General features: G+C 38.9%; 1 protein-coding gene across 14 annotated transcripts; it reads left to right on the top strand.

Annotated features, from left to right (window-relative positions):
• Positions 1–15: 15 nt before the first annotated feature.
• On the top strand, positions 16–23,556 carry PABIR2 (PABIR family member 2). 14 transcript variants are annotated; one of them, XM_053580708.1, is made up of 10 exons: positions 16–1,052; positions 3,286–3,364; positions 7,402–7,458; positions 7,797–7,840; positions 8,083–8,137; positions 8,387–8,488; positions 8,754–8,839; positions 9,426–9,487; positions 13,191–13,287; positions 21,804–23,556. In XM_053580708.1, exons 1-10 carry the CDS (start codon positions 955–957, stop codon positions 21,871–21,873), a joined length of 750 nt encoding a protein of 249 aa, XP_053436683.1. In that variant the 5' UTR covers positions 16–954; the 3' UTR covers positions 21,874–23,556. The 14 variants fall into 14 exon arrangements, with proteins under 14 accessions (XP_053436683.1, XP_053436676.1, XP_053436682.1 ...); XM_053580701.1 differs by having other exon boundaries at positions 20,872–23,556; XM_053580707.1 differs by having other exon boundaries at positions 9,423–9,487.
• Positions 23,557–27,134: the final 3,578 nt, after the last annotated feature.

Below are 27,134 nucleotides of genomic sequence, written 5' to 3'. Positions count from 1 at the left end.
CAGGACCCAATGGGTGCCCGGACACGGAAGAATTGGTCCCTAGGACGCTCCCACTTTGGAAGCGTAGGAGGCGGAAGTGGTGGCAGGTTGTAGATTTTGATCTTGGTCCCAACTGGTTACCTCGAACCAGTTAGAACCCAAGAGAGGAAGAGGTGGCTCTGCAGCTGCGGCTGAGAGGCCGAACCCCTCTACCTGTCCTCGAGGCAGGAGGGGGGTCGGGGGGAGAAGCACCGATCCCGGGGCTGAGGAGCCTTCAGGACCGGGTCCCGTAGCATGGGGGCCTGGATCGCGTCCCTCAGCATGGAGAGCTGGAGCTGCCGATGCCCTCCAGCCGGGTCCTACTCCACTGTCAGGTCTAAAGCGCTAGCGCTACTCGTGCAGCCGTGGCATCAGTAGCCAGGTCCCACTTGTGGTCCTTGGCTGGAAAGATAGCAGCATGAGTTGCACCGCTACCTAGTTTCCTACCCCTCCTCTGCTCCCTCAGTTCTCCTTCCCCTTCCTCTCTCCTCTTCCCCATACCTCGTACTTCTTTCTTGCCCCATTACTCTCCTGTCCCCTGACCCGCATCCCCTGTCCCCTTTGGCCCGTCTTCCTTTACCACTACAGCCCTCCTCTTATTCACTCTTCCTGCTTTTCCATCTATCCTTTTCCCTCCCTTGTCCCCATTTCCTTTTTCTCTCCATCCTTGTCTTCCTTCCATCCCTCTTTTTTCCCTCCATCCTCTCCCTTCATTTCACCACAGTCTCCATCCTCTTCTCTTCACCATTCGCCTTCCCTCCTTGTCCTCCCTTACTTTTCTCCGCCCCTAGCCCCCGCCCCCAAGCCTCCGCCCCTTAGCCCCCGCCCCCAGCTGCCAGTCCCCAGCAGCTCAGTCCTGCAGTGAGAGACTTGGGAGTCCATAGCTAAGCACCAGGAGCTGAGCATTGCCTGCTGCGCCTGCCCGCAAGTCTCGACATGGCTCAGGAGAAAATGGATCTGGACTTTGAGCCTGACACCTCTGATGTGGGAACCCTGAGGAGATCTAACAGCGCTCCCCTGATCCATGGGCTCAGGTGAGTAGGATTGGGGAGGATGGAGCAGGGGATTCAGAGGCTCCTTGACCCCGTGCAAGCAGTCTTCCTTCCCTAAAGTGCGAGTTCAAGCTCGTTTGGGCTCTCCAGACTGAGGGGTTAGGCAGTTTTTTGCTCGACACTGACTTGAGTCCCATGGTGGAATGAAAGTTTGACCCCAAACTCCGGGCGATGTGGAAGAAAACGGGGCCTCTCTCTACCTGGGGACATGTTGTCCCACTCAAAGGGGAACTACAGAGAGCTTCTGGCTCTTCTGACAGGTTGCTTGCTCTGCCTAATTTACACCACGGAATGTCAGACCAAAGCCCCTGGAACTAGACTTGCAACTTGACACCTGTCTGTAAGAGCAGCTATTTCCAAGCTTAGTTTAGGAACCCTGGCATTAACAGAGGTTTACTTTAATAAATCACGGGTTTATCTAATAACTTGTAATTAAATGGTGTGTTTATATCATAGTAAGTGATTTAGATTTGTCCTAATGTTTTCAGATTCTAAAACTGCCTGAAATGCATTTTAGTGAATAAAAGAAAAGAACGGTGTCCTGCAGCTGGCCACCAGTGAAAACACAGATTGTAGAAGACAATGGAGAGAAGTGACTCTTGAATTTTAGTCGTAGGGTCTTGTGTTTTCATGTGAATAAGTCCCCAGAGAGTCTATTTTAAGGTAGAATGTTGTGATCGTGAAGGTTAGTTCTGCTCACCTCCTGAGCCTATTACATTTCACTTTTATAAGTAGACAATTCATCTTAGGTAGAGAGCCAATTTGTGAGACCCTGTAGAAATGGCATTAGTCCAAAAAGGGGATGGGACTGGAAGTAGCCAACAACATATTAATCAAGTACAGTGAAGAGGAAGAAAGAAGTAATCTTTGTCTCTGGAAATGCAGATAACATTGCTATTTTGAAACAGGTTTGCTTTTTCTTTTGTTAAGTATCATTTTGAAAGGGAGGGAATGAGGGAGTGACTTTTTGCTTTCCTGTTGCTGTCCTTGGCCAGCATTTATTTTGATACTTTAAGTATAAACTGATCTTTTTCCAGTTGTCCTTTTAAATCTGGTAAGCAAGCCATTGCTAGGGACTTGGGCAAGCCTAGTGACCTGCATATAGACCATTGTAGAAAAAACATACTGTTTTTTGAGTCGCAGTTGAAGTAATTATTGGAAAGGTAGCATGATATGACGGAAGAAGGTGAGGAGACCAGGCCTGGTCCTTATTTTAAATAACTAGCTATAATCATGAATGAGTCATTTAACCTTTCTCAGTCTCTGTTTACTCATTTAAAAAGTAAGAGAGCTGAATTAGGGGATCTCTGTGGTGTCTGGAAGCCCAATCCAGTTCAGTTCTGAAAATGCTACTTAGCTCTTATCGTAGGCATGGCACTCTGCTAGGTACTGAAGGGATATTATACAAAGATGAATAAAACACCTCTGTACCAAGGGGTTTAAGACACATGCACACTTTAATAAGAGGTGAAGTAGGAGTCTCAAGAAGCATTTCATCTTCCAGTGAGTATGCTCTGTGGGGTAAAAGGAGGAATGACTGCATTCCGTTTGTTGAATGAAGAGAAGTTTATGCCATGGAGGGCATGGTAGTCATGGAGGTATTCATGTGCCTCCTTCATGGAGGACATGGTATTCAAGATGGGTGTGAAAGGGCAGGAAGGATTTTGACTGATGGTGGTAGGAGGAAGGGCATTTGCACAGAAGGGGCAACATGACCAAAACCTCAGGTATGTTTATTCAGTTGAACAGCAGGGTTCAAAGGTAGGACACATGTTTAGGGTAATAATGGGAGATGTGCTTATCAGGCGCATGCGTTAGAACAGGGTTCCCAGCGTTTTTCATGTCATGACACACACAAAGAATGGTAATACTTGTAGGTCCTCTGGGGTAAAAAGATGAGGCTGCTCATATCTGGTGGTAACCGGTTTGGGGGCGTAGCCCTGACTAGAAGCAGCTAGAAGCAACCAGCCTGGAGCTCCGCCCCATACCTCTCAGAGCCTGCCTCCCAGCCACTGAGGAGATCAGTATCTTGGAAAACCTGTAATCCACAGCATACCAGTTGGGAAGCGCTGCAGAGAGGACGGTGAGGAGTTTATTCTCTGTATGAAATGAGGAGCCCTCGAAGATTTCATTATTAACTAGAGAATTGATGCTCATATATTTGAAAGAGCTCTTCAATTAAAAAGACATTAATAATTTTCTTTTTACTTTTCAGTGACTTTTCGCCGGTTTTTGAACCATATACTGTTAGAGGACGGAGAAATAGTACAACCGTCATGAGCCGTCATAGCTTGGTAGGTATAGAAGTAAGTATCTGAAGTGATTTGGATTAGAGAAGACACTTTTCCAAATTTAGTTCTTAAAATTATGTGCTGTGCACAATTCTTTAAATAAGGAAGGGTTTATTATTTTACCTACCTTGTTTACTGCGTATGCTGTGGCCATTGAGCTTTTGGTACAAAAAAAAGAGAAATGGTTAAAAAATTTTCTTTGCCATTAGACTTACATATTTTTAAAAATTGTTAATTATCATTTATCACTACATGCATCATGGTTTTAAGGTAAGTCGGAATTAACTTCTAATTATAGTTGAAAACAGTGGTCTCCATTTGCACTAGAATGCAAAAATGACTTAAACAATAGCAGAGTGTTTGTTTCTGACGTTTGTCTATTATAAACCATGCTGGTTTTCCAAAGTAAAGACTCCTTTAAAATCCTTATATTTATATTCTTAGACAAGTTAGCTGATTGTGACTGTTCTTTACAGCCAGAGCTGTCAGGGATCACTTTATTAGTTGGTTACATTGGGGAAAATTACGAGGAAGTTTTTATACAGTGGCAGTTCACCTGCAGAGCTCACTTATCCAGCAGCTTTAATTCTGTAGAAGACATTGGATGTAAGCAAACAGACCTCTAAATGGCTGAACTAGATTTCCATAGTCCGTGCACAAAGGTTCATCAGTTTATTTATAGGAGAGCCTCTCTGACCTCTGAATCATCTAAAATTTATGCACAATTAGAATAAGCTTCCAGCCCAATAATGTGTGAGAAACAGCAAATCAGAAGAGGTACATTTGGGTGAAAGGTATACTAAGAGCTGCTAGCGAGGGAAGAGAGGGGAAAAAACTGAAAAGCATACAGGGGTTTTTAAAAAATTAGTTTGTGGCTTAGTATAAGGGCTAAGAGTCTGTTAACATAACCCTGAAGATGTCACTGGTATAGAACCAGATAATAATTTATGTTCTTAAGGATATCAGGGCCGTTAGGTTTTTCTTAAATTCTAGTAATACCCTACACTTGTATTTTACATGTTGCAAAATACTTTCACACATTTAATTCTCATAACAACCCCTATGAGTAGGCAGGGCAAAAGATATTTTTCCCAATTAAAAGAAACAGCAGCTGAGACTCAGACCATCTACGTGACTTGCTCAGAATCACACAATTATTAAGTGGCAGAGCTGGGATTAGAATAGAGATCTTCCAGTGTCATTCTTCAGTATAATCTGTTTAATAAAGGGAAACATAATACATTTTAGAAAGATTTCCAGCTAAAGTGGCTAAATATACTTAAAGGGAGAAATGTTAGCTGTCTGGAGGTTTGACTCACTTCACCTCCTTCCCTGAAAATACAGAAAAATATTACTTATTTTTGCTGGACATATGAAAAATGTTTATAGGTGTTATACAGCTGATAACAGTAGCACAGCAAAGACGGGAAAATGAATTTGCCTCTTTACACTTCACTTACCTCTTTTGTAAGATATGAAGATTCTTATCAACTCTGGTCTAGGCTCATCTCTCGCTGTTCCCTGACAAATGCCCTTTGCTCTGCTATGCTGAAATACCTCATTTCTGAAGGGGCCATGGTGGTGATTCACTGCTCTTTGTTGATCTCTGTGCTAGCCTTCATCCCATCCCCCTTTCCCTTCTAGCTTTCTGGTCCTTGAAAACTGAGTGTAATCCTTATATCTCCTCTGCGCAGGCTTCCACAACTATCGTAATATTAATTACACTGTGTACATTATATCACAAGTGCTCTATAAATCTTAATACTCTTATCTGAGTCCCAAGGTAACTTACAAAGAGTAAGGTGTCAGTGATTGAAATGGAAAGGGGGGTTCTAGGAAAGAGGTGCATGGAAGTAGGATCTTCATGGTCACCAGCGGATTAGATAGATAAAAGGGTTGGAAGAAGGACGACTCCAAGTGACTAATTCTGTTTTTTGGTGACCTGACGGGGTTCCGGAATGGTGGTGCCTTGATTAGGAAAACAGAAATTGAGAGGATCAGTAATTTGAAGGAAAAGAAGATGGGTCCTTTTGGGGCATGTTGGCCTCATGCTGTTCTCTAAAGCAATATTCTAATTTTTTTTTTTTTTTTTGTCACTGCCAGCTTCCTGCGTCACCACTTTTCACTTTGAGCAGAGCCTTGAAGTGTCTTTACCTTCTTCACATGTGGCGTGTCTCCCTAATGGTTCATAAAAGCTTTTGACTCTCTTGTCACTTTGCTCAGTCTATTATCTCCTCCGTCTTATGTCTTTGCTCCCTTCTTTTTCGGCTCTTTTCCTTCCACCTTCTCCTGACTCACACATCTGATACAAGGTAACAAACTGTTTTCTTTTTCATAGGTCTCTCCTCCTTTCTTTCAAACTTTTTCAAAGCATAACCTACACTCCACTGCCTCTAATTCCCAGTCCCCTCATTTCTGGCTGGCTTGTAATCTCCATGCTTCTACCACAACTCCGTTATTAAAGAACTGTTCTTACAAAATTCCCAGTTCCCTCTTGGCTGCTGAGGTCAGGGGCTTCATTTCTTTCCCCCTTGCAGTCTTTGCATTACTTAACCCTTTTAGCCAGCAACATGCTTGCCTCCCCCCTGTAGGTTACTCTCTTATTTCTGATACTAGACACAGCTTTGCTGCTCTCTGTTCCTTTCTGGTCTACTTTCCAGTTTGGTCTAAAATTGTCAAGTTGTATATTATATAGATGTTGCATTTAAATTTCTTATTTTCTCCCCAGTATTTGTCCATCTTCACGCTGGCTTTTCCTGATAATTTCACTGCCTCTTGGGTCTCTTTGCTTCTCCAACTGACTCATCCGTGCTCCCATCCACATTATGCTGTTAGAGAGTCTTCTGTGACACTTCCCTGCCTCATAGGGTACTGTTTTTCAAATGACCTTATGCAGAATTCACCAGTAAACACGTATTACTTTCACAATGGAAAAAATTACTTTGTAAATGGATTTTACTGGTAAAGTGTTTCTCTTTTCAAAGCCTGGGAGAGGAAAAAGAAGGAAGGGGTGGATAAAGAAGGGATATCTTTTAAGGTAAAATCATAGTACAGTGGATAACTTTGTAAAATTTTACCTGAATTGGCCTTTGCCTTAAAAAAACTTAGAGCATTTTATCACCATTTTATCCTGCTCGCTACATTAGTATTCAAAAAAGTCTTCATAGCATGGCGCCTCTTAAACAGGATAATTGTCTTATTTGATTTTATAGTGTTACAAGTTCATTTGCATTTCATTAGGGAATAAATAGTAGTTGTTTATATTATGGCTGTTAGAGCTGTGTAAGATCTGTTGATATGAATTGTATCTTACAGTTTGTGACTAGATTGTGATTATTACAAAGGAACATAATTTGGCTCCCCAATCATTTGTGTTTTGTGCTATTAAAAAATAAGGATTTAATATTTTGAAATAAAAAAATGATGATCTAAGGGAAAGCATCAGTTATTTTAAAGATACACCTTGCCTTTCCACATTGATTTTTCTTTAACTAGTAAAGTAAGGTTTGTGGCAATAGCATTAGTGATCAAATTATAGAATTGATTTAGATCATGTCAGCAAAATCTCCTTATTGCAATTTTAAAGTACTTTCTATAGACGTTAATCATAGACAAAATATTATACTAAGCTTATTAGCCTGTCTTCCTCCATTGGTGCATTGGTAATAAAAATTAATAACATTGGTGGTTTTTTTCTTTCCCATCTCATATAGTCTCTTATTTTACTGAAGTGGGATAAGGGATATTTCCAAGGCCCAGAGTCTTTTATTCCCTAAATTTACGCAGCTTTGCATTCATTTGGGAAAAGTGCTAAAGTCAGTGTCTGTCTAGCGACAGATGGTGCTTTGAGGTTGGACACCTGGTGTACTTTCTAAAGACTGAATGTACTGCCTCTAGTGCATTAATGTTCAGTGATTTAAAGAGCTAAATTTCTAAGAAGAATATGAAAAATTATCTAGAAAGAGGTTGTACACCAGTACTGACAGCAGACTGCTGCTCTGTGATTCAGAAAATAGTAAATGTTTACTTTTTCTTTGCAGTTGCTGTCATCCTCACCTAATCGTATTCCTAGTAGCAGACTGCAACAAATCAAAAGGGTAAATTTTACTTACTAGCTTAGGTGGGAAATTTTTTGGATTTTACATTTTTTTAATTTTCATTTTGAAGATTTAGTTATTAAAAGAAGTTAGGATGCAACTCTAGTTAGTTGGAGACAGATTACAGTTCTTCTAAGTATGTGGATAAAATGTAGATGTGGCATGGGTGATTATCTTAGGACTTTAGTTCTGCTCTAGTTTGATTATGTCAGAGGAGGTAGAAAAGTCTTTTTATTTTGTTTGAAATAGAAAACTCTGGATAAAAATTTGTCTTTATCGCTAAATTCTGAGTTAATTTAAAAAAATTATGTCTTTAGCATATGCGTTTGTTTTTGCAGGAAGAAGGCCTGGATCTGATGAACAGAGAAACTGCGCATGAAAGGTTAGTGCTTTGCAAGAGCAAGGTCTAGCCAGGGGTGTCCAACCTTTTATCTTTATACTAATGAAAGCTGATGAGCAAAAGAAAAGGTCCGTGCACACTTTGTGATATCTGACACCACAGATAAGCAAAATAGCCCTCAAATAATCTGCATGTGGCCCATGGGCCACAGGTTGGACATCCCTGGGCCCTAGCCTAATATATGTCTTATTTGAGAATGCTGATGGCCTTTAATTTTGTTTTAGGGAACTACAAATGGCAATGCAGATAAGCCAGTCTTGGGATGAGAGCTTGAACCTGGTAAAGTTTACCCATGTCTGCCTGGTTTTTATTTTCTAGAAACCTTTATGTTGTTCACTGGCTTCATTAACTTTTTCAAATTTCTGTCCCTTCTGCTTCCAAATGGATACTCATTTTTTGATCTCTGCTTTTCTAGCAGAATATCATATTCTATAAATTTTACCTGAAAAATGTAGGTGTGTTGCAGTAGTAAGTAAGAGCTGTGATGTGCTGAATTTGTTGTGAAGAGATGACACTTTATATTTACAGAGTGATAGTGATTTTGAGAAGCCGGAGAAATTATATTCTCCTAAGAGAATTGACTTCACTCCAGTTTCTCCGGCACCTTCACCCACCAGAGGACTTGGAAAGGTAGGATGATTGACAAGGTATTAATTCTCTTTCACACACTGAGCTGTTTACTCTTGAAAATACATATACACAAAGCACCTCACTTTTAAAGGACCTAGTGACTCGAGGGGAAATCAGTGGAAATATATGATTTGAGAAAAAAACATATACATGTAACACACATAGCTAAGCAATTCTAAAGATGTTGCTCTGTCATTGCGAAGAGAACCTTTTGAAAACTGGAGCACTAGAACCATTTTAATGTTAAATATGTTTTTTTTTCTAGCAATGCTTTTCACCATCCTTGCAAATGCTTGTGAGCAGCAGTGGATTGCCATCAAGCCCAGTTTCTAGTCCAAGACAATTTTCAAGGTAAGAAAACGTCAATTTTAAATAAGGTTGAAGGGCCACTCATTACATTTGTCTCTTAGATTAACTTTTTACCTAGTATTTCACTATGAAAAATTTAAAACATACAGCAAAATTGAAAGAATTTCATAGTGACCACCCATATACCAACCGCTTATATTCTATTAACATTTTACCAGATTCTTTTTTGTTAGACTTAGTGCTGATTTATATTCAGAAGGGACCCACACACCCAGAGGCATGCATACATGATAATATATCCTTTTTAAGGATAAGGAAAAAAATGTTTTAATATCGCAGACTGGTCAAAATCCAAATAACTTTTTAATAAGGTATATTTTTCTATAAACTCTTGTGGGTGTTTTGTCTTATAGAATGATCTTTTTAAATGGCTTAAAATGCCATGTTATTCCAGATTGCCATATGCCAGGTCAAATCATGTATTGGCATTTCAGTTAGTCAGTTACATAAGAATTCTCCATTTCCCCCGTATGACTATCAATTTCATTTATTTGTTGGGCTGTAATGCTATCTATCTTGCATCTTGGAAGTACTTCATGTCATCCTGTTTGTTTATTCATCAAAGCAGGCGGAGTCAGAGTCCAGTCAAGTGCATTAGGCCCAGTGTTCTTGGTCCTGTTAAGAGAAAAGGTATGTGGCCGCATGGTGACTATAATCAACGATCCTGGATTGTATACTTGAAATTTGCTAAAAGAGTAAATCTTAGAGTTCTCACCACACACACACACACACACACACACACACACACACACACGCGCGCGCGCACACGCGCACACACACACACGGTAACTAGGTGAGGTGATAGATGTGTTAACTAAACTAATTGCAGTCATCATTTCATAGTATGTACATATATCAAATCATCACGTTGTATACCCTAAATATATACAGTTTTGTCAACGCTACCTCAGTAAATCTGGAAAAAAAAGAAAAGAGGTATCACACTTCTAGTATTAAACCTAGCCAAGCATGAGTTAAAAATTAGAATTCCTGTCAGAAATGAGCATATAGCATTGTTTTCCTCTTTCCTAAAGAAATATGGGGTATTCTTCCCAATGTATGCCCTACTGATTCTTAATTTTGTAAATTAGTCATTTGATATGTGTATATTTTCTTATACTTCCTGACTGAACCTTATTCATATATTCATATTATCATTATATATTCCAAAAATATGTTGCCTCTCGGTGATCTGAATGTAAAAGAGATACACAGTTGATAAGTTGCAGACATATATGGTAATGTCTTAGCAGATATTTCCATAAACATGCTGTGTGGTCAAATACGTATATGAGGTTCACCCCCCCATCATCAAGTTATGCCTCAGTGAAGCAGGAATTGCCTTATATTCATGTCTGTAGAGTTTTTGATATAATGAGGTACTCTCTTAACTACCTTGTTTTGAATCCCAAAGCACTAAACCAAAATGGTCTCCATCAAGGCTAGTTTTATATGCTTACAGAGACCACCTGAGGGCTCCTGTTTTTATTTTATTTATTTATTTTTTTGAGACGGAGCCTCAAGCTGTCACCCTGGGTGGAGTGCTGTGGCATCACAGCTCACAGCAACCTCCAATCCCTGGGCTTAAGGGATTCTTTTGCCTCAGCCTCCCAAGTAGCTGGGACTATAGGCACCTGCCACAACGCTCAGCTATTTTTTGGTTAAAGTTGTCATTGTTGTTTGGCAGGCCTGGGCTGGATTTGAACCCACCAGCTCTGGTGTATGTGGCTGGTGCCTTAGCCGCTTGACCTATAGGCGCTGAGCCGGGCTCCCGTTTTTAAAAAGGCAAAGAAACTTAACACAGGTTTAGCCATTATTCCTGGGCATATGACCACAGGATTTCCGGTATCAGCTGCCATTTTAAACAAGAGTTTTAACAATAACTTTAAAAAAGAAATTTAGTAAATGGGTTCTTTGTACACAAAGAAACCTTCAGGGCCCATAAACAAATCAACTTTCCTAATATTAAGGGAACGGGTACCTGTGGCTTTGGGGGAAACTTTCCAGTCATGGGATCATACACAGATTCAAAATGTGCTATATTTCAGACAACTTAAAAATAGTATACTCTTTCCAGAACCTAATATAGTAATAATGGTAACAATATTTGTGTTTAGTGTATAAGTTTATTTTACAGTCTTTTTCCTTAATCTTGTAAGAAAGCATCTGCAATCCAATGAACATTCTCAGTGGCTATTAAGTGAAAATGACACTTAGAAATAAAGTTATTATTAACTTAAAATCTGTTGCAGGAAATTGATGGAATTGGTAGTGTTGTTTAGTTTAATAGCTATTCCAAAATATACCAGTAGATGGAGAAATTCTTTGCATAAAAGTCCAGAGTCCTTTGCTTGTGAGGTAGAGTAGAAAACCTGGCAATAGCTTTTAAAAGCTGCATACAAAATGCAAATACAAATACAATTTTTCCTGAATTTCAGTAATTTTCAGAATAGCTTCAGAGGAAAGATAATATGAATTAATAATATGAGGAAACTGAATGTTGTATTTGTTCTTCCTTAATTTCTTTTTATTAGAAAAATCTCGTATAGTTTTAAGTTACCAATTTCCCACTGGAGTATAGATCGTTCCTTGAATCAAATTGTCTCTCTTTTTATTTTTATTTTTATTTTTTTAGACAGAGTCTCATTATGTTGCCCTCGGTAGAGTGCTGTGGCATCACAGCTCACAGCAACCTCAAACTCTTGGACTTAAGTGATTCTCTTGCCTCAGCCTCCCAAGTAGCTGGGACTACAGGCACCTTCACAGCGCCTGGCTATTTTTTTGTTGTAGTTGTCATTGTTGTTCAGCTGGCCCGAGCCAGGTTCGAACATGTCACCGGTGTATGTGGCCAGTGCCTTAACCACTGAGCGACAGGTACCAAGCCTGAATCAAATTGTCTTTAACAGTCCATTTTCAAGCTCAGATAAGGGGCTTCAAAATCAAGGAATGTGCATATTTCAAATCATAGCTTATTTTATATAATTTTTTCCACAAATAAGACATGGTCTCACTATGTTGCCCAGGCTGGTCTCAAACTCCTGGGCTCAACTAATCCTCTTTGCCTCGGCCTCCCAGAGTTCCCAGGTGCGAGCCACTATGTCCAACTCATAGCTTATTTTGAAAGGAGCTTTTTCTGTCTGATTTAAGGTTTTTAGTCTTTATATTCCAGGTGATAAAATGTTAAGTTTTATTCTCATTGCTGCAAAGATTTTCGATTACCAGTTCTGAGAAAATATATAGGATTGAGGTTGTCAATATAATACCAATTTTGTGAATTGAATAATAATTGCTTTCAATTAGAGTTGTACTTTCAAACACATTTTTACCTTCATTTTCACCAAATAGTCTAAAGTAACTTTTTACTTTTCTACTATTTATCATACTACACATTTTTTTTTTTTTGAGATAGAGTCTCACTCTGTTGCTCCAGGCTAGAGTGCCATGACCTCAGCCCAGTTCACAGCAACCTCAAACTCTTGGGTTCAGGAGATCCTCCTGCCTCAGCCTCCCAAGTAGCTGGACCTGCAGGCACCTGCCACAATGCCTGGCTACTTTTTCTATTTTTAGGAGACACAAGGTTTTGCTCCTGCTCAGGTTGGTCTTGAACTCCGAAGTTCAAGCAGTCCACCCACCTGGGCCTCCCAGAGTGCTAGTATTACAGATGTGAGCCATCACGCCTGGCCAGACTACACATTTTTTAATCCATTTAACATCATCTTAGGAAATGTTCAGATATTAAAATATATATGAAATCAATAGTTTTTGCCAACCATCTTGTATAAAATAGTATTCACTAGGAGATTCAGCTATTTGGGAGTACTTCATTTCTACTCTGGTGAGTCCTGATGTAGTCAGTGTCTTCGATTAAAGAACATGAATACGTCTATAGCATGCTACATATAATGAATAAAAAGTAGTTTTTAGGGGGCGGCACCTGTGGCTCAAAGGAGTAGGGCACCAGCCCCATATACCGGAGGTGGCAGGTTCAAACCCAGCCCCGTCCAAAAACTGCAAAAAAAGAAAAAGAAGTAGTTTTTAGTACTGTTGACTTTTTGGTTGCATTTATGTGGAAGCATATTTCTTCTATGTTAAAGCACGTGGGAAAATAGCCTTTAAGTAATGGCTTGATCCGGGCATTGTGGTGGGTGCCTGTAGTCCCAGCTACTTGGCACTCTATGGAGGGTGACAAAGTGAGACTGTCTCAAAAAAAAAAAAAAAAAGGAATGACTTAAAGAAGTATTCAAAGCTTTGGTAAACAAATGTTACCCTATTTTAGTACTGAGCCTGTATTTGTAAAACTGTTTTGCAGTAGCATCATCTCTTTCTGTTTTAGGTGAAATGGAGACAGAAAGCCAGCCCAAGAGACTCTTCCAAGGCACCTCCAATGTGCAATCTGGGGAGGCCACAGAGTTATCTGATCTCAGTTCATGGTAAAAAATGAAACAAAATCAAAAGGATGTCAGGGTATAATTCATTTAACAGGAGCCACATCAGAAGTATTTTGGGATAATTTAAAATCTTTTCAATGGTTTATGCATGTTTCCATAGAGGGGAAATCTTCAAGGTGTAGATAATATGAAAAGACAGATTATTTGAGAGTCATGAGTACTTCCTTTGGAAGTATGTGTATGTTTTTGGCACCTTCACCTTCATTCCTAGCTCTTATTAGGTCACCCTCTCTGGATTGGTGGTAATGGTGTGGTAAAGTGTCAACAGCTGGATGGTGTGAGAGTCTCTGGGTTGCTGTGGGTAATGTGCACTGATTGTAGCTGCCCCGTGTGCGTTTTGTATTAAATCCTTCAGACTTAGCAGAGGACACCAGCATTCTCTTAAGCATGGTATGCCCTGAATAGCATTATCTATTGTTATAAAATCTTTTTTTTTTTTTTTTTTGCAGTTTTTGGCCAGGGCTGGGTTTGAACCTGCCACCTCCGGCATATGGGGCCAGTACCCTACTCTGTTGAGCCACAGGCACCACCCTGTTATAAAATCTTTTTAAAGTTTTTGGTGTATTCCATCACAGTGATAACTAAGGTTTCATTTTTACAGTGATCCTTCCTGATTCTTATGTCTAGTGACACAAACGTATGTTTGTTTTTTTAGTCTTACCCGTCCTAGTTTACATCTCTAACTTAAAGACCTTCAGTGTTTTTGTGGGAAAGTTAATTTCCTCTATCTGAAGTTGAACACTTGGAGGCTGGCATATTGGAAGGAAGGGAAAGGGATAGTAGCAGTACCCAGCTAATATTTTAAAAGATTTCAATATGTTCTAATCAACTCATTACTTGAGTATCCATCTATTAAATCCTATAGTGTTTTTTTTTTTTTTTTAATTTGGGGGTCCTTTTGGGTCCCTGAGTTTTACGGCTGAGGATCTTTTTTTAAAACCCCATGAGAACACTTTACAAATAGCAGGATCACCAGACCCAGTGATGCACACCTATAGTCCCAGCTGCTTGGGAGGCTGAAGTGGGAGCATCACTTGAGGCCAGCAGTTGGAGGCTGCAGTGCGGCATGATCATGCAAGTGAATAGTCACTGCACTCCAGCAGGGGCAACATGGTGAGACCCCATCTCAAAAAAACAAAAGCAGCAGGATTATATAACCTCTAAATGGAAGAAGCCTATAAGCCACATCCAAGGTGTAGGGATTGACTGATGGTTCCTTTTTTACAAATCACTTATTCATTGTTTTCTGTGAGATAATGTGTAGTTGTAGTCACAGATTATTCTAGTTTATTAGACTTCTTGATCAGCACTTTTATAGCCTTAGAACAGATGTATTTTAGATTGTTCTAGCTATTTTCAGCTCCACAGTCTCTTTTTTCTCTCATCTCTATCTGTCCTTGGTACTTTAGCACTCCAGTTTTGAGGCAGAATGCCTTTCCAGGTATGTATATGATTGCAAAGAGAAAACTTCTGAAGCTTGTCGAGGACTAGTGGATGAAATGCTCTACTTAGTGGAACTACATATCACTTTTTGGTGGTAAAGTGTGTTTTAACATAGGCATACAAGGTTGGACAATTAAGTTTGCACACTCATCCTAAAAAAAGTGCTATGTACCTCATTGCTCAATATCACTAGAGTCTCCTTCAAAGTACTCCCCTTGGGAAGCTATGCACTGATGCCAGTGCCTAGTCAACCCTTCAAAGCAATTTTGGAACTCTTTTTCAGGAATGATCATCAGAGCTATCACGGTACAACACACAAAAGCATACAACAACAATAATGAAGGCTTTATTTGAAGCTACTCAGTGTATTAACAAGCCAACATAGGGCTCACATAATCTGAAAAAGATATCTGCTACTTAAAAGTCAAAGATAGTTTAATACTTAGATGTTCAAATAATGTTTTTAGTCAATAGCATTCATACTTCTGAGGTTATTAAAGCTTAAAATTGTGCTAAGACTTTGGGGTACCCTATATACTAATGATGCTGACATTTTTGTCTGTAGGTAAGAGATTTTAAATATAAGCTATTCCTTTTATGTAAAAATTGGATGCTGCTTTTGCAGAACTTTTCTTCTATGTCCTTTTTTTGTTGTTGTTGTTGGGGGCAGAGAGTGTCTCACACTCTTGCCTAGGCTAGAGTGTAGTTGTGTCATCATAGCTCTTTGAAACCTCGAACTCTTGGGTTCAAGCAATCCTGCTTTAGCCTCCCAAGCATCTGTGTCTATAAGCATGTGCCACCATGCCAGCTAATTTTTTTCTATTTTTTGTATAGACAGGGTCTCAAACTCCTAGCCATAAGTGAGCCTCCTGGCGTGGCCTCCCAAAGTGCTATGGTTACAGGTGTAAGCCACCACACCCAGTCTTCTTTTTCTATAATGTAGTTTCATTATCAGAATCACATATCCATATTCTAAGAAATGGGGACAGAGATAGGAACCAGCTGCATTCTGGATGGCAATCTACTTGATAACTAAGGAAACCATTTTTTTTTTTTTTTTATTGTTGGGGATTCATTGAGGGTACAATAAGCCAGGTTACACTGATTGCATTTGTTAGGTAAAGTCCCTCTTGCAATCATGTCTTGCCCCCAGAAGGGGTGTGGCACACACCAAGGCCCCCACCCCTCTCCCTCCTTCCCTCTCTCTGCTTTTCCTCCCCCCCATGACCTTAATTGCCATTAATTGTCCTCATATCAAAATTGAGTACATAGGATTCATGCTTCTCCATTCTTGTGATGCTTTACTAAGAATAATGTCTTCCACTTCCATCCAGGTTAATACAAAGGATGTAAAGTCTCCATTTTTTTTAATAGATGAATAGTATTCCATGGTATACATATAAACAGCTTGTTAATCCATTCCTGGGCTGGTGGGCATTTAGACTGTTTCCACATTTTGGCAATTGTAAATTGAGCTGCAATAAACAGTCTAGTACAAGTGTCCTTATGATAAAAGGATTATTTTCCTTCTGGGTAGATGCCCAGTAATGGGATTGCAGGATCAAATGGGAGGTCTAGCTTGAGTGCTTTGAGGTTAAGGAAACCATTTTTTTGCTACGTTTTAGAGAGTGGAGAAAGGATCAGATCATTAGTAGACATTATTTCATCATTTAAATCTTTTTTTTTTTTTTTCAGGGCTGTGTTTGAACCTGCCACCTCTGGTATATGGGGTTGGTGCCCTACCCCTTGAGCCACAGGCACTGCCCATCATCATTTAAATCTTTATAGTTTGTTCCCTATCCCACCCCACAAAGAAAAGGAAAATACGAGTTTTATAACCCTTTAATTAAAGTTTATATATTAGATAATAACCTTTAAATTTTGACATCTTTGAAGTATAATTAAAATTTGAAATGTTAGTACTGACCCATTTGGAGTTTGTGTCCAGTTAGGTGTACTTTTTATTTATTTATTTTTTTAAACTAAATGAACATTCTTACATCTTTGCCAACCAAATCCGGGGAACATCATCAATCACAAGGCAGAAAATAGGACATTTCTGCATTTAGTCCTTATGAACACCAAGAGTTGGAGTGTAACTCACAAGTACACCTTTGCATGGTGCTTTGTTTGTTTTTGCATGTCGGGAACTCTTACTCTGCTGCTCATTCTGTTGGCAAAATGACTGCATGCATCTGCGGCATGCTATGTAAAGTAAAGACGTCTTCACTAGCTATACAGTGTTAGTGTGATGGGCTGTGTTTTCACATCCATCATTAGATTTATCTTAGTGGTTCAAACGTTATTTTAATGTATGTGTTGTAGCGAAATTTCATTGTGAATATGTGACAGGTGTAAAAACTAAGTTTAAGTAGAAAGCAAAAGATTTGTTTGTTCTGAAGAGAAACCAGAGCATTAAAAAACAAGTTTTAATCTTAATTTATTTAATAAATAATAGGAGTGTGGATATGTACCTTAGAGATGTTTATACGAGCAGCTTAGACATCTGTGCTGATACTTTAAACACTCCTATGTCCTACATGACTATGGAAATGATCACATTTAAATAGGTGGTCTCAAAAAAAAATGATAAAAGAAAAAAACAATAAAAAAGAAGAAGAAAAAGACAATGATAAAACACAAAAATAATAAGACCAAAAAAAAAATAAAATAAATGAGAAGCTAAAAAGTAATATAAAAGAAAAAAATTTACAAAGAAAGGAAAATAAATAAATATGTGGTCTTACGAACTTAAAAGATGTTGTAGTAAGATAATGCTGGGCCCTCCTAAGGCAAGATAGTAGAGAACACACCATATGTATCAGTTTAGCCCATGATAAGGGGTGTGGGGACAGCCTGTAGTCAGTTATACTAAAATCTAAGTATATACCTATACTTGATAGTGCTGTGGCTAATTTCTAGCACATTTACATGCCTACCATTAATCTGATAGAACCCAGCTTATTGACCAGTCAAAGCACAAAGTGGGTGAGCAAGATGGGGTGATTCCATGAGTCACACTGGACATCCCTGCTTTGTTGTTACTTTATCATTGGAATATTTTAATGATTCGCTTATACTTTCACCCTTATTTTTCTGGACAGAGGGTGTTACTTTAAGTCATAAGTACTTTTGGTTGCACGGTTCAAATATTGCTTCAATATGTACATTCAGTGACTGGATATAAATTAGCTGAGTTTTGATTCAGGTACTTCTGTGTTTAATTTGAATTGCCTAGGTCCTTTGCTTTTCTACTGTGTCTGGCTTTCAGCCATCAGTATAAGTAAGGCTCATTATCATTAGCACCTCCATCAGAGCTTAAGCGAGGAAAGGAAGAAGAGAGAAACCCAAATTGGACCAGGCTTTGTTGCTTTTAGAAACTCTGGTAGAAGATTTAATATAGGACACTATGAAAATTACTTTTGTACAGGGATCTCTCTGTGGATTAAAAAATCACCAAAGGCTTGATTAATATGGATATAATAACAATGAATGATTTGTGACCTGTAGTCTCTATTTCCATGACCATGTGTAGTCATGCCAGGTTAATTTGCACAGAAACTAGATTTTAGCTGAGTGAAAGGGTATGGTTAAAGGTTTACCAAGTTCTGAATCTAAATTGCAGTGAAAATTAGATGCAAGTATGCTATTTTTCTGTTATGAACAAAATGGTATACATTTTTATTTTATAAATAGAGAAGACATTTTGAAATGAAATGTTTATTTTTTTCTCATTTTCTTGGTGAATTTTCCATTAGCTTATTTCTCTTAAGGTTCTCTAAACACATTGGAAGACCAGTTTTCACTGCACGAGTCATGTTTTGTGCATTCGAATGAATACAGGATTCACCCCCTACAAGCAGGTCTTATTACAAATGGAATCTTTTAACCAAGGGCTCAGCATAAGTCTGGTGGTTGGAATAAGGCGTTTTTTATTTAGATTCAGATTATCTGCTTGGTGGCCAAATTTTAATCTAAGCCTGTTTCTTCCTGCCAAGCAACATAGAGCATGTCCTTCAGCTGCCTGGCCAATATGTGCTTTAGGAAAGTAAATTCATTTTAATATTAGTCTAGGCAAAAAGCTACAGGAGGAAAAATCACATATGTTCCAAAGGCAAATAGAAAGGTCTTTTGATTTTCCAATGTCTTGGATTATCTGTGCAACTTTCTTTCAGTAGTTTGAATAATTCATATTTTAGACCCATTTTGCCTTTTGGTTGAAAAAATATCAGAGCCAGCTAAACTTTCCGAACTTGTAACTTAAAAGTAGAATTATTAATGATGCATTTGACAGCAGCGAGCATAGAGTAGGAGTAGTGTGGAATATACTGTTTCCATTTTCATTTTTACTTTTCCGAAGCCTATTTGTAGTCTGTCTCCACCTAAATACAATCCACAGGCGATAGAACAAGATGCTATTTTGAAGAAACTTAGAAGAGTAAAGAGTAGAGAAGCAGAGCTGGGGGGATGGGACCTATTTCGCTGAGGGTCGTAGAGGCCCCGAAACTTCCACATGCACTGTAAGTTACTTCATGATGGTAATATAGTAACTTGTAAATTCATAAACATGATAATAGTAAAGATGCATGACATTTCAACTTGAAGCACCTTAGACAGGAATGGGCTTTTGCAAAGGAGCTAGAGACCAATCTTAATCTAGAATCCATGTTTCCTGATTCATAATTGTTTCTCCAATCCTATGCTATTTTTCCTTTTCACAAATAAGAAGTATGTCTGTGTAAATTCTAAAACTGCCTACCTCTTCAGCTTTTCCCTTGCTATATTCTCTTTACTCTTTGTATCACAGCCACACTAGTCACTAGTCTGCTTTTGGTTCCTAGAACTACTGTTGCTTCCTCCCAAACTTGACCTACTTGGTGCCTACTCATCCTTCAGGTTAGAGCACAGATACCACTCTGGGGAGCCTTTCCCTCTTATGCCAGATTATATCAGGTTACCCATGTTATATACCCTCGTAGCCCCCTGTAGCTTTCCTTTATTATGGCAAATTATAATCAGATATTTATTAGCATCATTATTTAAATGCATGCATTCATGATACTGTAGTGAGGGTGGGGACCATGTCAATGTTAAACACCATTATACTCCTAATATCTAGCCTACTTCCTACACTTGGCAGGCACTCAGTAAGTATTAGAATAAGTGAAGGAGTGAATTCAGGACAAATATAGAGTTTATATATTGGATTGATGGAAAATCAAAGCCAGGAAGACAGCTTGATGTCAAATTGCGGAGGCTCTCAGTTCCATGCTGAAGTATGAAGCCAGATTTATGAGGCAGGCCAGATGGATTGTTGGGAGCAGCGAGCACCAGGGCTGGATGGGGACTGTATCGCTGGGCTGGGTATAGAGGCTCTTGATGGCCAAAGGAGTTTTAGTGGAAGGATGAGAGCAGGAACCAGTTGTCAGGGTTATAGAGGGAGTGGACTTAGAGGATATTGAGACTATGGGTTTAGATGATTCATTTTCGAAGTTTACCTAGAGAATAACTGAAAGGAACAAAGAAAAGGAGTCTTCGAGATAGTAGGGAAACCTTTGGGTTTCGAAAGCAAAAGGAAACAGCGTAAGGAATTCATAAACTGAGGAGAACATAAAAGGCATATAATTGAAGAGGGAAATCATTAAAAAATGTGTTGGAATTGAAGGTCCTTTGGGAGTGGGGAAGTGGTCGACTCTAGGGCAGTTGAAAGACTGTTTTAGAGTAGAGGAACTATCAAGTAGTTAATATTTCAGGCAGTCCAAGGATGGTTACATCAATGAGTAATCATTCTTCTAACTCCAAGCCTGGCGGGAAGGTAAGAAGAGAAATAGAAAGGTAGAAATCTCTTGAGCTGGAGGGAGGAAACTCTCTCATGGAAACTGGTTCCTCTAGGGGGGCACTCAAATGGTCCAAGAGCACGAGAATCTTACTTTGGATTTCTGTAACTTTATGATTTGGCGGGTACCTGAAGAGCATATTACATAGTTCATTGCTGTTTCTTTTGTGCTTTTTATTATTTACAAGTGCTGTACTGATTTGTGAGTTCTTTGAAACTATGTCGTTGCATGTTATGTTTACCCTTATAGATGCATTTGCTTATAATTCTTTTTGCTTTGTCCTCAGTTCAGATATTTTGGATGGCAGTAGTAGCAGCAGTGGCTTGTCCTCAGACTCACTGGCTAAAGGCAGCGCTCCCGCAGAGTCTCCAGGAGCATGCTCCAATCCATGCTCTCCGCTCATCTTGATGGATGATCTCTCACCCAATTGATTAGTCATTTCTGATTCAGCGTTTTAACTGCTGTTCTGACATAAAATGTTTAGTGAGGCACGCAGAGAACTTTGATCCATAATGAGGATTAAAGTTTGGCAGATTTCAGCTATCCCGATGCTGTTAACTTTTTTTGGCATCTCTCTTCTCTAAAATTCAATTTTGCAATTGTATTTAGACCTTACTAACTTCTATTTTTGGTGATCTGATTTTGAATTTAGTGGCTAAATCTCAAACACTTATTTTTGATTGCTTAGAGGATTTTTTTTTTCTTAGTGCCTCAAAGAGCACCTATTTTAAGCCTATGCATTTAAAGAAGGCACTGATACACTCTCTATCCTGGTTCTTTCCTCCAGCAGTGATACGACAGAATTGATCAGAAATTCTCTTGCTTGAGAGATTAGTTTTTGTTGTTCTCAGTTGACTACATAGTTTCAAATCTCTTCATTTCATAGTAATATACAAATTGCTTTGGGTTATATTAAATTTTTATTTTTCTGCATCAGCTTAAAGTACATTGTTTCATTTCCTTTTCCTGTTTGAGCTGCTCATGCCATTTCTCACAGAGGGGAAGAAACACATAGTTGCTTTCATTACTACCCTTTTTGCTTCTTTGCTGTTGGAATGTGTGAAGTGAGGATTAATTTTTGTGCTGAGAATGTAAATGGATTTATAGGGTGCCCAGATCAGTCACCACAGGTTCTTATGACTTTGCTACCATAGTTGAAATTTCCCCCCCCAAACCTGTTGCCCTAAGGAATATATAAAATATTATTGATATTTCTAGGTGGTGTTATCAAGGAGAAGAAATTCCTGCCTTGACCAGATGTGTGGAGCATCTACAAATGAATGAATAATGTTATTAACACACAAACCACTGTGTACTAAAGCATCCGTGGAGCTGTCAGTACCTTGGGTGGTATTACGAGGCCTCAGGTGCCTTGGAGTATATTGTCGTGCTGTAAGGGATGTTTATCATAAGGTAGGGTGACATAGGGGGCTTTATGTGTGTGATTGCCACATACCATTTTGGTTGCTGCTTTTTTTTTATTCCTTTTTGTCCTTGCATTTGTTTGTTCTGTCGTGTGGTGATTGGTGTTTTGGTTATTACGTTGCCACTAGAATCAGAATCCAGTTCTTGTTCACACTGCCTTATAGTAAAGAGCAGTTTAATATGTGTGAGGACGCTTTTAGGAGCTGAAAAAGTCAATGTTATTGTGCATTCTGCTTTTAAGAAGTTGTGTGAGCTATGAGCAGTGTTCGTGCTAGTCTTAAGTGTGAGGCACTGTAAGTTATTTAGTTTTGCAAAGAGAAAACTCCTGACTGAGCTAGTTCAGAAATCTGAGTGTAGTCTGTTGTTGTGTTCTTTCTAATTTATAACTGTGTGAAATGTCTGTCATGAGAGACTTCTTTTAATGTTCAGATGTAGCAGTTGGATTGCCTGTATTTAATGTGTAAATTTGCCTGCTAAGATCGTAATATTCCATTCTTGAATGTAAGAAATGAAAACTGCATTTGTGTCTTTCGAAGGCAAAAATCCTTGGATTTTAAAGGAAGATGATGTGTTTTGAAGGTACTCACAGACTAGTAATAGTATATGGCTTGAAGGGAAACCCATTTTCTTATAATGACTGACAAGGGAGCATCACTTAGCTTGCAGTAGTGCTGTTATCGCATCAGGTGTGTTCTTTAAAATGTAATCATAACGGCCATTAATGGCTTTATTTCTTGTGCTCTTGCCTGCGCAAATCCCATAATCCTTCAAACCTAACGTAAATGTATCTATTATGAAGCTTGTCCCCATGTTGGCCACTATAAAGAAAATTTCTTTGATGGTATTTAGTGTCTCTACTCTGCTTATAAAGATCCATGTTGAAATGTCGCTGCATCTATAATGATAATAGATGGTTTTGTCTTACAGGAGATTTATCCACCTTTACTCTACTGTCTTCTTTGCCTTAAAGGGACACTTTTGGCCATCATTTTTAGGCTATGATTTAGAACTGTTAAGAAAGAACTTTGAGATATGATATTTACATTTGTTTTTGAAATTCAGTGGAAGGGTAGAACTGGAGCAGAAAATTGAAATTGTTCTGATGGCATGAGAACTAAGAGGTAAAATGATTCACTTTACTATTTAAATCAAGGTTTGCGTTTAGTTTTTAGTGTTCATACGGACTAGAAAGTTAAGTTTGCGCAGGGATTGTTTTTCAATAAGTAAAAGATACACTAACCCGTAGATTACCTTTGTTGACGGTACCGTTTCATTTTTATAGAGAGACTAATATTTGCAAAAGATCATTGCTATAAAGTAAAATTCTCTCTTCCTATTCTAATATTATATCATATATTTCAGGCTTCTATTTGCAAACAAGTATAAGAGATGATCAATAAGAAAATACTATAGATAAAACTGTTTTTGCTTGATCAACTTATATAATCACTATATTTCGTGATAACAGCTTTTGGAATAATAGAAAGTTTTGTGAAATGCCAGCCTTATGTAGAATGCAAATTTAATAAAGTGTGTACATGTATAAAATTTACCAGTGTTTTAAAAGTCTATTTTTTTATTCTTACTGATAATTATTTTCTGCCTCCATATCCCAGTAGTTCATTCTCTGTGTCTAATTACAGGTCAAGTTTCGAAAGAAAGGCTGTCAGGAACACATAAGAACCAATAGCTATATTAAAGTTTGGGCTGTTTCCCAAAACAAAGAGAAACCTCTCCATATGATCTGTCAAATTTTCAAGATTATCTTGTACAGTTTCACAATTTAGAAGTTTCCTTTTCACAAATCCAGCACTTGAATGTCAAAAAAACAAACAAAAAACCCAGAAAGTTCTTGCCAGGGTCACACATCTTGCTTGCTTGTTTTTAGTTTATCTTGTTACATTTTTACATATTTATAAGCCTCTGTAAAGTATTTTGAGAACAAGCTGGGGGGTGGGTAAACAAGCAAAAATCCTTTCATATTTAACTTAGGTTATCAATTTTATTTTCAGTTAAAAAATGTATTAATTACTTCGACTTCACACTTTGACATAGTTTCAAACCTAGAAAAGCGTTGCAAGAATAGCCCAAAGAACACCCATATAGCCTTCACCCAGATTCCCCAGTTGTTAACATTTAACCCCATTTGCTTTGACCTTTTTTCTCCCTCTCTCTCTCTCTCTCTCTCTCTCTCTCTCTCTCTCACACACACACATACACATTTTTTCTGAACCATCTGAGAATGAGTTGCAGATATGGTACCCCATTGCCCTTACCTGGTTCAGTATAAATTTCCTAAGGAAATTCTACATAACCACATTATGACGATCAAAATCAGGAAATTAACTCTGATACAAAACTGCCAACTTATTTACAGCCTATGGTACCAATAATGTATGACAGCAAAAGGAAAAACAAAATTTTTTTCTTCTGGTCCAGGAGTCAATCCAGACATTATGTATTTTAAGTCTCTCTCAATCTGGAAGGCCCCCCAGTCTTTTTTATTTATTTATTTTTTTTGAGACGGGGTCTCACTATGTCACTCTCAGCAGAGTGCTGTGGCGTCACAGGTTCCAGCAACCTCCAACTCTTGAGCTTAAGTGATTCTCTTGCCTCAGCCTCCCAAGTAGCTGGGACTACAGGCGCCTGCTACAATGCCCAGCAATTTCTTTGTTGTTGTTGTCATTGTTTAGCAGGCCCAGGATGGGTTCGAAGCCACCAGCCTCGGTGTATGTGGCCGGGGCCCTAATCACTGAGCTACAGGTGCCGAGCCAGGAAATCCCTTAGTCCTTGTCGTTTGTGATCTTCATAACTTTGAAAAGTACTGGCCAGTGATTTTGAAAGATGTCTCTCAGTGTGGGTTTGGACTGTTTCCTTGGGATTAAATTCAGGTTATGCATTTGGACAGAAAACCTACAGAAGTCATGCTGCATTCTCAGTGTATCATTTTAGGAAGCATATGGGGTCCCTTCGTCCTGTTATTAGTGATGGTAACCTTGATCCCTTGGTTAAGGTGGTATCTACCATGTTTCTCCACTGTACCTTAGTCTTTTTGTCATTGAAATTAAAGCATTTTATGTGGAGATACTTTGAGACTATATAAATATTCTGTCTTCTCATCAGACTTTCATGGACTTAGTATTCATTGTTCTTTCTAGCCTGATGGTATGATATCACCTAATCGTGACTGATCCCATCATTCATTTTACATTCATTAGTTAGCATTCTGCTATAGAGAACAACTTTTCTTCATTTATTTGCATCAGTGTGGACTCACAGACTCCTGTTTTAGTCAGTGAGTTTTAATCCATTACCATAAGTGTTTTGATAATCAGGTTATCTCAGATTCGGACAGTGAGAGCTCCTCCAAGCTTACTCCTATGTCTGTTTGATAAATTCCTATCATTTTTGAGCAGTGTTTTTGCTTTCTGGCACAAGATATCCCAGATTTGTAGTTTTCTTGCCCCAGCCCCTGTGATCAGCCATTTCTCTAAGGCAGTGTTTTTCAACCTTGTTTATCTCAAGGCACACATGAACCTATAAACTTCCGCGGCTCACTTAAACTATGTTGAGCAATAAGAGTGAAAAGGAATATACTTACTATGCTTTGAACTTCTGTTGAAAATAATTTAATTAATGATCTTTAAAATTTTTCGAGGCACACCTAAGATCTTCTCATGGCCCACTAGCATGCTGAGTCACATCAGCTGAAAATCACTGCTCTAAGGTGCCCTGAATCTTTTTAATAGAGAACAGTATTCTAAAACTAAGGAATGGGCACTAGGTATGATCATTGCTACTGGGGTATTATCGTTCAAAGGCCTTCTCAGAGCACAAAGAAAACACATAATTTGTGTATATATACACCATGTAAATGTGTATATGTCCACATATACACATATCTATATTCATTCATCTATTAAAATCATGAGTTCAGACTATATCTGATTCCAGTTTAACACCACAGAGTTCATTACGGTGTGCACACTATCCATGTTTGTAACTATTTTCTCTCATCCTTTTACTAACCAGGCCTAACCCTACTTTGTAACTCCATTTTCTGAGAAACCTGACTCCCTTTATCTCAGTATAATTACTCCTTTCTCCTGTGTATAACGCATCTCCTGCCCTGCCAGCTGCCACCCTAGCTCCCCGCTCAGCCCTGGCTCTCTTCTTGGCTCCAATCCTGATGCCCACCAGCCCTGGCTGCCTCTGCAGAAGGAAGGGAAGAGGATCTAAGTATTTGTGTTTTAAATACCCCTGGTTCACATGCTTTTCTTTGTTTAACTGTTCATAGCTCAGAAATTTTAAAAAATAGAATTGCACTCTGTCACCCAGGCTGGAGTGCAGTAGCATCCTCATAGCTCACTGCAACCTCAAAATCCTGAGCTCAAGCAATCCTCCTGCCTCAGCCTCCCAAGTAGCTGTGATTACAGGCATACACAACAGTGCCCAGCTAATTTTTCTATTTTTTGTACAAATGGGGGGTGCACTCTCTCTCTCTCTCTCTCTCGTGCAGGCTGGTCTTGAACTCCTGACCTCAAGCAATCCTGCCTTGGCCTCCCAGAGTACTAGGATTACAGACATGAGATACTACTCCCAGTCCCAGGAATTTCTTATATTCATTAATTTAACAAGTATTTATTGAGCCCTGTGCTGGGAACTGTAAATGCAGATTAAGTTCAAGCCTTAAAGGAAACCAGCAGAGTGCAATAAACAGAAGTTCACCGACCATTGGAAACCCTGATTAGAATGTGCTGGGGAGCACAAAGGGTGGGCACCCAAAATAGCCTGGGCTGTGGCTCTAGAGTGCTTCCTAGAAGAGGTCCCCTGAAGCTGAATCTTGAAGAACAAACTTGGGATGGAGGTAGGGATCAGGTAGACGGAAATAGAATACAGGCAAGAGGAGACCAAGGCACCATTACAAAAATACTAATAATTTGCTAATATAGGAAATGAGGCTGGAGAGGAAAATAGAGACCTCATCTGGTCTTTTGGGATTTGGGAGTCTTTAGCTTATGTAGGTGAAAGCAATGGGTACAGACGAAAACAGATCATCTGAAGCAGCAGCTTAGGGACAAAATCCTAAAACGCATCAACATTTAAGAGGCAGGCTGAAGAAGA

Source organism: Nycticebus coucang, chromosome X, assembly GCF_027406575.1.
Source record: "Nycticebus coucang isolate mNycCou1 chromosome X, mNycCou1.pri, whole genome shotgun sequence".
NCBI classification, from domain to species: domain Eukaryota; kingdom Metazoa; phylum Chordata; class Mammalia; order Primates; family Lorisidae; genus Nycticebus; species Nycticebus coucang.
Note: the sequence above shows the minus strand (reverse complement) of the source record. Positions and strands in the feature narration are given on the sequence as shown.